Source organism: Acartia tonsa, chromosome 13 (assembly GCF_053477335.1).
Source record: "Acartia tonsa isolate MP-2025a chromosome 13, ASM5347733v1, whole genome shotgun sequence".
In the NCBI taxonomy this organism is placed as follows: domain Eukaryota; kingdom Metazoa; phylum Arthropoda; class Copepoda; order Calanoida; family Acartiidae; genus Acartia; species Acartia tonsa.
The window spans coordinates 22,199,025-22,214,533 of NC_137272.1; the positions used below are offsets into that span (position 1 = coordinate 22,199,025).

The 15,509-nt window shown below is 32.5% G+C and overlaps 1 protein-coding gene across 3 annotated transcripts in view; it reads left to right on the forward strand.

The window, feature by feature from the left end:
* The window catches only part of LOC145304022 (uncharacterized), a 528,912-nt gene that overhangs the window by 475,952 nt on the left and 37,451 nt on the right, over positions 1-15,509 (forward strand). For all 3 annotated transcript variants that reach the window (XM_080145773.1, XM_080145774.1, XM_080145775.1), the window contains 3 exons: positions 102-246; positions 528-621; positions 14,994-15,128. In XM_080145773.1, the coding sequence (XP_080001899.1) occupies positions 102-246; positions 528-621; positions 14,994-15,128 (374 nt within the window). The remainder of the gene's footprint in view (positions 1-101; positions 247-527; positions 622-14,993; positions 15,129-15,509) is intronic.

Here is a 15,509-nt window from a genome sequence, read left to right on the forward strand (position 1 = left end):
TGTTAGCTTAAAATTACTCTGGAATTGAATATGTGTACATTTATTTTTGCCCGGACTAAAAATTCGAAATTAAACAAGACTGATCATTTAAATCCATGTACAGTATGGGCGGTAAAAACACCGGTTCCGACTTCGACGTGTGGGCGGGATCTCATCGTGACGGCGGCTTGATGGGCGGACGGCGGGGATCTCTGCCCCGCGGCCAGCTTGATTCCCATGGCAGCAACAGCGGCGTGTCAGATACAGGTAAAGATTTAAGTTCAATAATACGATATAACATTTTAACATACAGATAAAGGTTTTGTCTAAATTGTAACCAGTTTTGACTTTGTAAAAAAATTAGGTCAAAATAGTTTTCCAAAAATTATGATCTTAATGCTGCCAGTACAAAGTTACTTTTTTGCAGTTTTGTAATCAAACTTAAGCCGAATTTTTAATATTCATGCGGAGTGGCAGTTTATTCAGCAAAGCTACTCTATTATTATATTTACTATGAGATTTAATATAAATAAATATTTTTACTTTAGGCTTAGAAGACGAAAGGTTTAGCTGGAAGGGTAGCTTTGAAAGTACCCTGGCCACAGCTGATTCAAGAACAAGACTATCCATAGAGGCGAAAAGGTAATAATTGTAAGTCACAAATTGGTTGTGACAGCTTTTGAAACCTTAGTATATATGGAAGTTAGGCTTGTTTGTTTGAAGCTTAAGATCTTGGGAAATGCGGGTTTTGAATTTATTATACTTGTAAGCGAAGATTTATGAATATCTCTGGGTAGATTTAGGCCTTTTCCTGTCATCCCCTATTGGCAAGAGCCTAATATAGCCTAAAACATTCCCTGCTTATGAGATCGTACTGAACATAAACATACTTTTAGCTTCTTGAGCATTAAGGATTAAAAAGAAAAGTAAATTTTTTTCTTTACTAAAAAAAGAAAAAGAAATATTAAGATATATTATGTAAAAGTTAGTGAATGTTAGAAGGAAAAAAGTCATTATAAGTTTTGAAAAATGTTGGTGTGCATCAGCTTCCGTATATTAGCACATTCGCATAAGAATTTACATTTGCTAAAAATACATAAATGCAAATTAAATAAGAGGGGGTTATTCAATGTTTAGTGATATGAGATAAGCTAGGGTAATAAACAGTTTGTGCTGTTATAATAAAATTTAGTTCTCAAAGGGAGAGAGGGGATTATGGGCTACTTATTACACTGGTACCCATTATTTTATGATCACAGGTCAAAAACTTTGGTTACTTTTTATTGAATTTTGATTGGTAAGTTTAAAACTAGCAGTGTCCAAGCGTTACAACCAATAATTATGTTCTACAAAAGGGCCAATCATGTTTAGCATCATTCGGGATCAATGTCGATTTATCGTTCTTTATCTTTTCCCGTAAGATCCCTGACTTGTGAGAGTTGCTAATTTGTTATATGTACAGAATTGATTGCACATCAAGTTATATATCATCTACCCTATCTTATCTTCATGAGTAAACTTGTATCTTTTTTTTATGGAATAACTTTTTTGTAGCGAAGCTATATACTCTATAGTTTGGTTCTGTTCGTCCGTCTGCCTTTCCTACTCTTGTATAAAACAAATGCTTTTATGTATATAGACGCCCTTACAACTAGCACATTCTTTTTCTTTCTTAATTATACTAGCGGCTACGCCCCCCCTAAAAGCCTCTAGGGGCACTCTTTGTGGGGGTTGAGGTTAGAGATACCCTCCTCAAAATAGATAAAGACCTTCTCTGGACCTATAAGAAGCTTCACTGTAAAGGAGAACCATATCGGTTCAGTAGTGAGGATAGGTTTGTTGTTATTGTGCTACTTTTGAACATAATTGTTCTTGTCAAAAGCATTCATTTATTTTTCTGAACAACTTTGCTTCTATACATTTTAACTTTGAAATTTATATACTTTTAACATATAAAGGATTTAAAGTTGGAACTCTTGGACCATAGCATATAATTTTTAGAGATTTATATACCTATTTCTTGTACTACACATAAGTTTTTATCTGAATATAATGAAAAAGTAAAAATCTGTGACTAAATATAAAGAAAAAGTATATTGAAGATATACTATAATGTAATATTATCTTCTTATGGTAGACCAATGTTTATGTTTATACAATACAGATAATAGCACAAATTAGCAAAATATGAACGTCCTTGCACTTTACAGGTTTAAGGCTTTTTTGGGGCGATTTCTTTTGCTTGGATATTATTAATTAGACATAAATAAAGTAACAAATTAAAAATAAAACCCCGTTATAAATATTTTTAATGTGTGACCATGGCTATTTTTTGTTGTTGTTCAATGCTATGCACACCTCTTCTTGATAGGAAATATTATCAGATTGTATCCTTTTGTTACTGACAGATAAATAGTCATTTGTTAGTAGCGCTCCCACTCTATCATCACAAGTGTATATTGTCCGTACGTTGTTGTTGTATTGGCTGCTTATAGTCCATATTCGTGTCCAGGTTGTCATCAGTAGGTGGGGGAGGGGAGGCTTATGGAGGGGGCTCTGGAGGGGGGCGTTGAAGAGGAGGGAGGCTGGTGAAACTGGGGTGTGATGATAGGAAGGCAGCTACGAGGGTGGGATTTTGCCAGAGGTTAATGGGATTTAGGTTGGTGGGGTTATTAGGGCAGGAAAAGAGGTGTTGGACTGTTTCAGGGGTAGGATTGTTGGGGCAGGATGGGCAGTTGGGTGAAAGAGAAGCGTTAATGGAATGCAGGTAACTTTGGAGCTTAGGACAATAATTGGATCTTAATTGGGAGAGGATGGTTCTGTAGTGCCTAGGAAGTTGGATCTCAGAGGGGTTGGTTTTCATAAACCAAAAGAACGTACGGACAATGGTAATAGGCTTGACCATTGTCCGTACGTTCTTTTGGTTTATGAAAAGGGCTACAGCGTCCATAGTAGTGTACAAAGTACATCTTTCTTAACGCACGTATACGCCAATGAACACGTCATTTAACAGATAGGCAAAAACAAGGTACCTTAAGAGATGTTAAACGAAATTTCTCCTTTTATATACTATTAGTAATGGGAAATAAGTTAGGACACTGCTATTTTTAACTAAAACTACTTCAACCTTTGTTAAAAGAACCCAAAGTCTTAAGCTAACGATTCAGATAGTTTGATTATAAAACTTTGGGTACCAAATTACAGTCCAATGTCCTTATATTATAAACTATCACATTACTACTTACTGAATTTATTACAAGATGTTCTAAATATTTTTTAAATGTCTTTTTTTCTGAATTATTGTTATTGGTGCGCTACTTTTAAAATTGATTGTCCTAGTTATGCTATATCTATGTAAAACATTTATATTATGTATGGTAGGAAGTCTGATTACATTCATGAATAGAGGATATTTCACCTGAAGATAAACTTATTTCTATCTCAATATTAGATTCCCTTATAGACAGGGAGGGGGGAGGGGGCATTAGACTGTAAATTACCAGCTTATACCAATAACGAAATTAATTCGGGTTAAAATCACGAAACTGATACGTGTTTTTCAGCTGTCGTTTGGTGGCAACACATCGTAAAATATGTGACCTCTCCATTTGCCCCCTAAATATAATTTTCGATTTTTTTCGCTTGTTGGTTATACCTTATTCCTGGTAAATTACACTTGTACCCAAAGTTTTATACTACGTTATCGCCTATTTGTTGGCTAAAAATCTGTTTGTACCTTTGATTAGTTCGTTCCAAACCTATAATTTTTTAAATCTATATCTTGTATATTATTATTGGGGATATATATCAATATATCGTCCATTGTTTTTTCCCCCAAGATCGTTGTCTTAAAGTTAATTATTTATTGCAAAGATTCTCTATAACTATCTATAATGAAAGTATAACGATGTCTGTCTGTCTCTTTGTTTGTACCGAAGGATCTCGCTAACCGCTGAACCGATCGGGTTCTCCTTAACAGGGTAGCTTCTCACAGGTCCCGGGAAGATTTATAACTATTTTTGTGGAGGGTACCACCACCTTCCCAAGAATTATCGCCCCTAGAAAAAAATTATCCCCCCAAAAAATTTAGAAAAAAATTAAAAATTTGGTTGGGGGGGGGGGGCCTCCTCTCTTCCAGTGCCCCTAGATGCCTCTAAGGGCGAAGCAGTTGGTAAATATATCAAAAGTTAAAATTTTTACTTAGCTATGGTTAAAGAAAAATTAGGTATAAATCAATTTAAAAATTTGTGTTCATTTTAGTATTGTTAGTATTCATTAAAGCATTGATATGAAGTACAATATTACTTTCAGATAAACTAACTATAAAAGGATGCCATCCATAAGTGGCGAAGCACAAAAACCTTGGTTGAGAAAATAGATCAAGAAAAAGCTGATGTTTATAAACAATAAATATATAAAAATTGAAATCACAAAATTTATATGCATGACTGGTAGATCAGTGTAACAAATAAATTATGTATTAGATGCTCTATATGTCTATCCTTAATAGCAGCTGAGAAATTCACGTTTTCTAATGGATAGACGGACATTACTAGTTGTAGAGTAGCTTCGCTATTAATGAAGATGGTATTCATTAGAAATCTTATTAGCAAGGTATTCATAGTTTTTGATAAAAACAAGGATGACAACATCCATAAAAGCGAAGCACTGAAACGGTTGAACAAACTAACATTAACACTTGTAGATTGTCAGAACTAAATAATCAGAATATAAATGTATAAAAGTCGAGCTAAACAAAATTGTAAGTAAAGCTGTTGAAAAACTGCTTAAATACAGGGTATTGTTAAGGGACATATTTACATTTTTTAGACTTGATTATAGAGATGCTGTACTTATAACAATGTACTTTGTTGTCCTAGGAATCACTGTTTCAAAATTCAGACCAATTGGATAATTTTATCACATAAAAATTTGTTGTTAAAAAAGTTAAAAATCAACATGTTTAGAATGGACGTACGGATTTTCTGGTAACGATTGTAGAGTTGCTTTGCTTTCTAACTCGTACCTAACTGCTACAGGAATCATCATGCAAAGTTTGAAATCGATAGGACAATTCTAACATGCCTAAATTAACGAAAAGGGCTAACCGTTACGGACGGACCGACCCTAATTATAGAAAAGCTTCGCTTTTAAAAATAACCAAGTAAGCATTCTGTAAAAAAATAATTATTCTTATGGACTCATTCACATCATTAGCTATTAACCTAATAAAGGAATAGCAATTAATAAAAATTAGTATTCTAAATTAATGTTAATAGGATATCTATTCAAAGGGAGGGGTCATTGTACTGTAAATTAAACTGATGCCCAAAGTTTTATAACCACGTTATCTTAGCTTAAACATTTTTTTATTAAAGGGGTAGTTTCACGAAATGCATTTGAACTTAATTTAGTGAACCGCATATTTTTTCCTGGTTAATTGGTTAAACTACATTTATATGGCATATATTTGAAAGAATTTCAATTTTCTACCACGTAGTTTTTATAATATCAAGACTTGAAAATGTCTTTTTAAATTGCATATATCACAAAAAGACGATTTTCAAGTCTTGATATTTTCAAAACTACGTGGTAGAAAATTGAAATTCTTTCAAATATATGCAATATAAATATAGTTTAACCCATTAACTAGCAAAAAATATGCGGTTCACTAAATTAAGTTCAAATGCATTTCGTGAAACTACCCCTTTGAATTTGTAGGTTCCTAACTAGCGGTATTCAATCGTTTCAACCAATAATAAAATCTATAAAAGTAGCCCTTCTGTTCATCATGATTGGGATGTATTTCAATTTATCTGCCATTGTCTCTGCCATTATTTACCCCTTTTCTTGTGTTTAATGGCAGACATACAAGAAAGTGCTAAATCACCAGTAAAAAAAAAACAATACATGCACAATGGATATTAGATCTTTTCATGAAAATACCCTTTTTCGAATTTCAATCTTCTGCTAACCCAAAAAGTTACTTTAGGGGCCTAGAAATATATGTACAAAATTTCAGCTCTCTATCTCTACTGGCGACCTAGCGCCAGGCATGTAAAATATCAACAGATAACGGTAGCACGGCGGTTTTAACAATATCTCAGTAATGTGCAGGTTTTCAGCTCTTCTGCATATTTCAATTTAAACACATAAGGCCAAAGATATTATATCCAAAAAATCTTTTGTCAAAGTCTACTCTAGACCTAGCGCCAGTCAGTTTTCTAAAATCATGCATTTTATACCTGTGAAAAATGAAATCGCCAGCGCTAGGTGTAGAGTAGACTTTGACAAAAGATTTTTGGGATATCATATCTTAGGCCTTATGTGTTTAAGTTGAAATATGCAGAACACCTAAATTCACCTTCCAAGCCATTCTCTAAGCATTTTAATTTTTTTTTTGAAATAACGGGATTTCAAAACTGCCTTTTGAAAAGGCCTAAAAAATATCTTTTTTTGTCCCTTTTTTCACTGTATATAGTTACAACTTATTAAGATATTATTCTCAGTTAAAAAAAAATTGGCGCTTCGAGCACCAAAACCGGCAAAAACAGGCAGTTAAACTTCTGAACCCCTACTTAACCCCCTGACAGACCCCCCCTCTATCTCGGCTCCTGTTACAGATAGAGATGTAAAACTTTTTTCTGGTTGTTCATGTGTATTTTTAGAGAATTGCTTTTTCTAGTCATAGTGGTCAGACCGCTCCTTATCCTCTTTTTAAAGGCCAGTCGCTAAATATTAAAACAGCTGTAGAGCGGCCAATCTTAAAGCTAAGAAAACCAAATTTTATGACAAACTATTATTTTTTATAATAAAAAAATACCTTTTCTGACCATCGCCGAAAAATGACAAATAACGGAAACCGCCAATTTTGGCGGTAAAACGGCGGTTGGCGGCGCTAAATAATATTTTTATCTGTTTATAGTTACAACTTATTAAGATATTATTCTCAGTTAAAAAAAAAATTGGCGCTTCCAGCACCCAAACCGGCAAAAACAGGCAGTTAAACTTCTGTATCCCTACATAACCCCACAACAGACCCCCCTCTATCTCGGCTCCTGTTACAGATAGAGACGTAAAACTTTTTTCTGTTGGTTCATGTGTATTTTTAGAGAAAATTACTTTTTCTAGTCATAGCGGTCAGACTGCTCCTTATCCGCTTTTTAGCAGCCAGCCGCTAAATATTAAAAAAGCTGTAGAGCGGCCAATTTTAAAGCTAGGAAAACCAAATTTTATGACGAGCAATTATTTTTCATAACAAAAAAAATGCTTTTTCTGACCATCGCCAAAAACGACAAATTATGGAAACCGCCAATTTCGGCGGTAAAATGGCGGTTGGCGGCGCTACTTTTATCTGTTTATGATCACAATAAAGACTACATACAAAAATTGGCTGGTCTAGAGCTGTTTTAGAATTCCGCTACTGGCAGCTTAAAAACGGCAAAACTACAGGCAGGAAATAAAAAATCAGTTAAAAATTGGTCAAGGAGTGGCCAAACGGTCATGGCCTTACTATTCACGGAAGTTTATTATTACTCAAGAATTAATATATATTTATCAAAAAATTTAATTGATTTGAAGCTTACATGGACTGCCGCCACTGGCTGCGGTCAGCTGGAAACAACAGCTGATTTAAAAAAAAAATTTAATATGTCATGTAGGCATGTAAGATAAGCTTAATTTTACAATTGAAATATGCAGAAGAGCTGAAAACCTGCACATTACTGAGATATTGTTAAAACCGCCGTGCTACCGTTATCTGTTGATATTTTTTATGCCTGGCGCTAGGTCGCCAGTAGAGATAGAGAGCTGAAATTTTGTACATATATTTCTAGGCCCCTAAAGTAACTTTTTGGGTTAGCAGAAGATTGAAATTCGAAAAAGGGTATTTTCATGAAAAGATCTAATGGATATATTTGAAATGGAGAAAAGGATGAATGTTTTAGTTATTGGTGGGGGAGAGGTTCTGTATCGTTGACGGTTTACTTTTCATCCTTATTAAGCCAAATAGGCTGCCCTGATCAAATTTTAAATATATAATACTGCGTTGCCTCAACCCTGTGGGGCTATCCATTAATCAATATAACCTAACCTAACCTAATATAAAGTAAATAACAAACTAACGAAATTCTACTCCCCTTTTGTTTCAAAATAAGAGTGGGGGGGGGGATGGAGATTGGGAAAGCTTCAAAATAATGATTTTAAGACTAACTCCATAATGTTTAAAAATGGTGTAAAAATTCATAAAGTACATACTCAATGAATAAATGAATATTTAACACGTTGGCTAAAATATTATTTTTGGTGTGTGTTCATTTCCGCAGACTGTTACAAATATAATCGCAAATAAACCATAATTGTGTTCTTTTTGATGAGAGTAAAGGAAATGGGAAGGGGCTGGCAGTTTGTGCTGTGGTAATAATTTTAAGTCTAGATGATTTGATAGCAAACAAAGGTTTTATTACTAAACTAATTGAACTATTACACAATATATTAGGTAAGAGGCAACTCTAAATTTAAGAAATAAACATTAATGAATATTTTTTCATTAGAAGATCAACTTATATGCTAAGAATAACTTTAGCTTCAAATATACTTTGTATTTCAATATTTAACGGCTTTTTACATACTTTTACATAACTTTAAAAATAATTATTTTTTATTCCTTCTTTTAAAAATTCTTATATAGGTACTAAAGTAGTTAAAACCAGGGACCTAAAGAGATAAGACAATGGCTGATAAATTTTATTACATCTCCAATGATGATACACAAAATTACTCCTGTGTAGATAACAGTTAGTTTTTGAAACGTTTCGACACTGAACTTAATGAACCAACCAATCAAAATTCAATAAAAAATCCCCAAAGTTGTTAAGCCAAATACTGAAAAAACGTTAATATAAAACTTTGGGGACTAGTGTAATTAATAGCCCAATGTCCCCTCCCTCCCTGAGTTAAAACAATAATTGTTATTGAGTTAGAAACAGGATTTCTTTCAATAATTCATTTCGATAAAATAATAATACGTCAAAAAATAGGAAAAATTAATTATTTGTTTATTTAGTTTTTTAAAACAAATTACAGCAAATTAAGGAAAATTTATATTTTAAAAGAATGATTTTACACCCAAGAAAATAAAATTACCCTCCATTTTTCCAGTAGCTAAAATAATAATCTTTATGACAATAAAATACTGAACAAAGAAAAGAACTTTTATTTGACAGGCGGAAATATTGTAAGCAAACTATTTTTCTCGGATATATTTCGTATTTTTTCCTCTATTAAGAATATTTTAATTTTCTTCTAAATGGGCTATTCATATAGCAAGCTTTATGATATAAAATCCTTATAGTTTTTAAAATATTCACTTATACAGAAGGTTTTAGCTCAACTGTACTAATATTGTACTGCAAACTTAATTTTATATGTGTTTAGGAATTATAGAAAGGGTCTATTAGTTTTATGCCCAGTAATTTTAGTCGAAATGAAACAGTAAAAGTATCTATATATTTTATCAGAGATAAAGGGTATAGGAAAATATACAAGAAATTCATCCATTAATTTTGTTTTTCTTAGTTTATGATTATTAAAGAGATTATTTGGGAGAGATTAATAATGTTTTAAAATAATTGAAAATAGGGGTGGGGAGGGTAGTTTTACTCTTTATGTCTAACCACTGCGGGGGAGCGTTAACCCCTTTTGGATTTTCCTGTAACCAATATAACCTAATCTAACTTGACCTAAAGTAAAAAAAGAAACACTGGAAAAACTCCCCCCCCCTTCCCTTTAATTTTAATTCATTTAAAAATAATTTCTTTGCTTGAGGATTTTTAGAAAATTCGCGGGATTGATCGCCATTGTACTATCCCCGTATTTCTGATTCAACTTGTACCTCATACAATTTTATGTACTAATAAAGCATATCTTTTTATAGAGAAATAAGAATAGTTATTTCTCGTATCGTATTATAAACGGCTTTCCGCGGATATAGAATGTACAATTATAATATTAAAACTAGTTTTTTTAGCCCCGGGGTGCCGGAGGCACCGGCTAAAAAAACTGGTTTTAATCTTATGATTGTACATTTTTATGTTCGTAGAAAGCTGGATATAATACGATGCTAGACATAGTTTTTTCGTATGGATGAGAACCGGTTCCTATCCATCGGATTCGAATGAATACGAGAAATTTTATTATTATATACATTAAAATATATCTTAATAGCAGGGAAGCTACGTTATAACTAGCGAAAATTCTGTACGTCTGTCTTTCAGTCATGGTAGAAAAATATTAAAATCAGTGATTTGTTGATAATGACTGCTAAAAAGTTCACATTAATATCTGTATTGATCGAGTAGCAATCGCTGAAAAGTTTATGTTTTGACTTTTAATACACTACTAGCGTATACGCCCCTGGCTTCTAGGGTCTTTGTATTCAAAATGGCAGAGAAGCACAGAAAAAAAGCCTTAGACCATCCTAAGATCTAAATTCAAAATAAAATAGCCTAAAACCATCCTAGGACTTATGTGAAGCTTTCCTATTGATTCATCAGTTATCAAATCTTAAGCTACAGACAAAAACCTTATTACTTTATATTATTAACAAGGATGACAACATCCATAAAAGTGAAGCACTGAAACGGTAGGACAAACGGACATTAACACTTGTATAGTGTCAGAACTGAATAATCATAATATAAATGTGTAAGAGTCGAAGCAAAATTGTAAGTAAATTTGTTGAAAAACTGCTTGATTCAGAATAATGTTTATGGACATACTTACATATTTAGGACTTGACTATAGAGTTGCTTTGCTTATAACATTATACTTTGTTGTCCCAGGAATCAATATACCAAAAATCATGATTAGATCACATAAAAATTTGTTGTTAAAAAAAGTAAAAAATCAACATGTTTAAAATGGACGTACGGATATTTTGGTGATGATTATAGAGTTGCTATGCTTTCTAAATCTTACCTAAATACTACAGGATCACCATGCAAAGTTTAAAATCGATAGGACAATTCTAACTTTAAATAAACGAAAAGAGCTAACTGTAACGGACGGACGTACGGACTGACGGACCGACCCTAATTATAGAAAAGCTTCACGTTTAAAAATTAAACTAAAATAAGTATTTGATGTATTTTTATTTATTAAGGAAATAAAAAGAATGAAAAAAAGAAAGTAATAATAAAAAAGGGAGGATAAAGTATATTTTAATTTTGTAAAGAATTTAAATGTTCCTAATTAATTTTAAAAATGAAATAAAGCCGCCAAAAGATGTAAATATGCATACAATAGAATTTAATTACATAGAATGGCAAAATAAGAATAATTTTTTTAAGTATCCATGTAACTTCTAAGTATATACATCCCCACTGGTGATAAACAAAATTATCCTTTGTACACTTCTAGTTTGAAAAAAACCAAGAAAAGTCCCCAGAGTTTTTTTAGCCAATTAAATGTTGTTATAAAACTTTGGGTATTAGTGTAATTTATGGTCCAACTTTCTGTTTTTTTTCTATGTTAGGTTAGGTTAATATGAATATTATGCTGAATAACCCCGTAGTGAAATATTGCAATAGTTTTGCTATTTGGGGAAGCTCCTACGATATTAATCTAAGAAATTCTACTTTTCTATTATCTATGCTAAAAATCTCAATTACATCTACATTCAAAAAAGGAAAGAAAAAACAAGTATTAATTTATCCAAAGATTTTAGCAAACCTCAAAATAAAATGATTGATGATGTAAACGATGATTGGACAACCTTCCCTAATTATGAAAAATAAAATTACCCCTGGTAGAAAAGTTTGGACATTGACGGTTTTCAAAATTCAATCAAGATATAATAAAAATACCTTGTCCAACGAATATGAGATCGTGTTTATGAGACCTTGATAATCATTCAATGCCCCCTCTCTAATATAGGACGACTTGACAATAAAATAATCAATCCCCCTCACCCCACCCCCTTCCCCCACACAAATACAAACAAAAAATTTAAGAGCAGCCTTGCTACTTTAGGAAGATAGATAGAGAGAAAAGGAAAAGGATAGAATCCTTGATAACTATTTTAGTGAACCACTTATTATCCCCCCACCCCCTCTTTATTTTCATTAGAGCCACCCTGAACCTCACTTAACCTAACCGAACTAAAAGCATTACATTAAAAGAGGGGGGGGGGGGGGTGGCTTGTCGGGTCCCATTTCAATCACAGGGACATTGCCAGGGAAGAAAAAATATTCAGCCATTTTCAAGTTCCAAAATGAGATCATTTTGGGCGGTGTTGCCATTAATCTCCAACTATTTTGCGTTTTTACAATATAGTCAATTTTTTATTAGCACAGTTAGTTATAATGCTCAGTTGAAGAGGAGATATTGGACTATAATTAAACTTGTACCCAAAGTTTTCAAACTAGTTTAGTTTATCGTATTTGCTGGATCAAAAAAAACGTTGTTCACTTTTATTGAATTTTGATTGGTTGGTTCCAAACTTTTAATTAACAATTTTAATCTTTATTAGGGATAATTTTGTTTGTCATTTTATACTCTATTGTATTATTTCTTAAGATCTCTGTATAATGCCTTATTAAGAGTTAGGGTAATGCCTTGGCCGAATGAAGTCTGAAACATCAAAGAGTTAATTGTCCAATGGATGTTCTAAGTTTTGTTGCTAAGGTGTCAAACATTTCCATAGACATTAAGATCGCTGGGACAAAAGTTCTGTATTCCAAAGGTTGTTTGTCGAATGCTTTTGATAAAATTTTTTTTAGCTGTTTTGTCTGCCCATATGCAGCTTCATTCTAAAGGCGTAAGATTTGGTTTAATATTTCATTATAATGTACATATGGAAATAAAGATTTAATAAGAACAATCATGTTCATAAGTTGCGCAGCTAAATATAACTTTTTTCATTATCAAAAAGTCAGATAAACGAACATTTAAAAATGTACAGTAACATCGCCCCCAATATTTAACATTATTTTTTTGGAGATTAAATACATATTTCGTATAAATCTATGCAAAAATTGCTTATGTACAAGATGATTAATATAGCTAACCTACATCCTACGACTTAATTATAGTGATATTTCGCTTTTAACATTGTCACTTATGGTTCTAGGAATCCAAATTTATAAAATTAGGTAAATGGTATGATTGTCATAAAAATGCTTTCAAAAAAACATACGGAATATATGCAATGCATGTACTTCATTAGAGTTGCTACGCTTTCCAGATTGTAACTAACTTCTGCAGGAATATTCTTGAAATCGAAAACATAATTCTAACATGCCTAAATAAATTAACGATAAGAGCTATTCTTTAAGGACATACGGCCCGAACCTTATTTAAGAACTCTTCGCGCTTTTAATAATATGTGCAATAATAGAAAAGCAGAAAACAAACATTTCTTAAAATGTTTCTTCAAGTGCCCTAGCACAGCATATTTTCTTGATATACTTTTTGGATCCCATATCCAAGGGCGCCAAAAATATAGCTCTCTAAATAGAGATAATTTTGTTCTTGTTGTTTCCAAAAATAAACCAAAATTAATTTTTAGCCAATTTTTTTTCTATATATACCAATTTCAGTCTATTTACTAGGTATTATTTTACTATTTTAATGTTTTGCAGTTAGGTATTTCTATAAACGACCGTTTATGCCTGTCCTATAACGTTAAAAACGTAGATATTATTATTTTTTTTGCTGAAGTTTAAGTATTGTCGGAATTGTAAAAACATTGCACAAAATTTGGTTTCAAATGTAATTCGTATCACAGCGAGTTTGCTCATTAGTTCAATTAAAGTTAGGTATCTTCAGGGATAAGATAATGGACGATAAATTTATATACATCCCCAATAAAGATGAAAAAAATTACCCATTCTGTAAATTTAAATTGAGGTTTAAAATCTTGAACAATTCTTGTTTAAACCAGTCCCCAAAGAAATTGAGCCAGCAATTGAAAGAGCAAGATTATAAAACTTTGGGTACAACAACAAATTTTAACTACCGGAGTTTTTAAGCATTTGGTTGTTACACTATTAATTATGCTATAGTTGATAAGGATGACAATATCCATAAAAGAGAAGCTTATCATATAAATTTACGTAATTTTTATTTTAAGATGTTTGATATAAGAAAATACTATGCTCAAAGCATCTCTAATTGCCGTTTCAAATATTAGATCATTGGGTTAACTTTAAAAAAATCAATGTTTGGTTCTAGCGGTTTAATCTATTATGCTCAAATTTAATCTGGAACAGACAGACGGACGGACACACTAAAGCTAGCTAGGTGTAGAAAATCTTTGCTTGTAAGAAGATATATTACCTGGGACAACGCCCCTGTCTAACAAATCAATAATGAAGCCTAGTACATTTATCAACCTACACTCTTACAAAAATATTCCGTATATGAAATAAAAGTAGAAATACGATTTTTTTTAACAACTTACGGACAAACGGCTGGCAGCACAGGAAGGGAGCGATCATAAGCCTCTAAGTTACACTGGTACCCAAAGTTTAATGATAATGTTATCTAAATCTTTGGTTCAAAAACTCTGGTACCTTTATTGTATTTTGAACAGTTAATTACAAACAAGTAATGTCTAAACTTTAAAAGCAATCATTTTTATCTACAGAAGGGTTAATTTTGTTTAACATCATTGGGGATGTGTAATAATTTAACGCCTATTGTCTTATCCCTTAAAGTCCCTGTGAACTAGCCCATCATAATATCATTTACTATGGCTCTATCTCTTAACGTTTCAGTAAATAAGGGGACATTGGACTGAAAATTACACTGGTACCCAAAGTTTTAAGATCGCGTTATCTTATTCGTTGGCTCAAAAATTTTGGACTCTTTGATGAACTTTGTTTTAACTTGTGTTTTTCATTCTTTCCAACTGTACCAATATATTGTAACTACTGAAATGGTAATTATGTTTAACAGCATCATATTACATCTATTGTCAGCAGGCATAGTCTATAAAACTCTTATTTGTTCAGGCGAAGTGTAGAGTATGGCAGTGGGAGTGAGATATTCTCTAGTGTGGAGGGTATGGATAGAAACCATCCTGGCGGCGGCCCAAGGTCACCTGTACAGTCCGCCCGAAGGAACAAACCTCCAGCTTTGCATCCAAGGTAAATTCATAGTTTTCGACAAATAATCTTTATTGTGAAAAAAGTAGAGTTTTTTTTAAAATTATAGTTAACCTTATTTAAAAGAAACAGGATGTATGTCTGTTTGTATATGTGTAGCTGGAGCTCTCGCTAGCCACTGGACTGATATGGTTCTCCTTTAAAGTGAAAATTCTTATTGGTCCAGTGAAGATTTTTAACTATTTTGGAGAAAGGTACCTTTACTAGGGCGGGTTGATTTCCTACTTTTTTGGAATTTCACATTTGTTCCAATTGGCAAGGGTTACTGTGTCTATATAAAACCCTGTAAAACTTGAAACAGGTTTTTTAATCCAAAAAAACGGGCGCGCGGGAGGTATAAAAAGTGCCCACTTCCTTATAAAA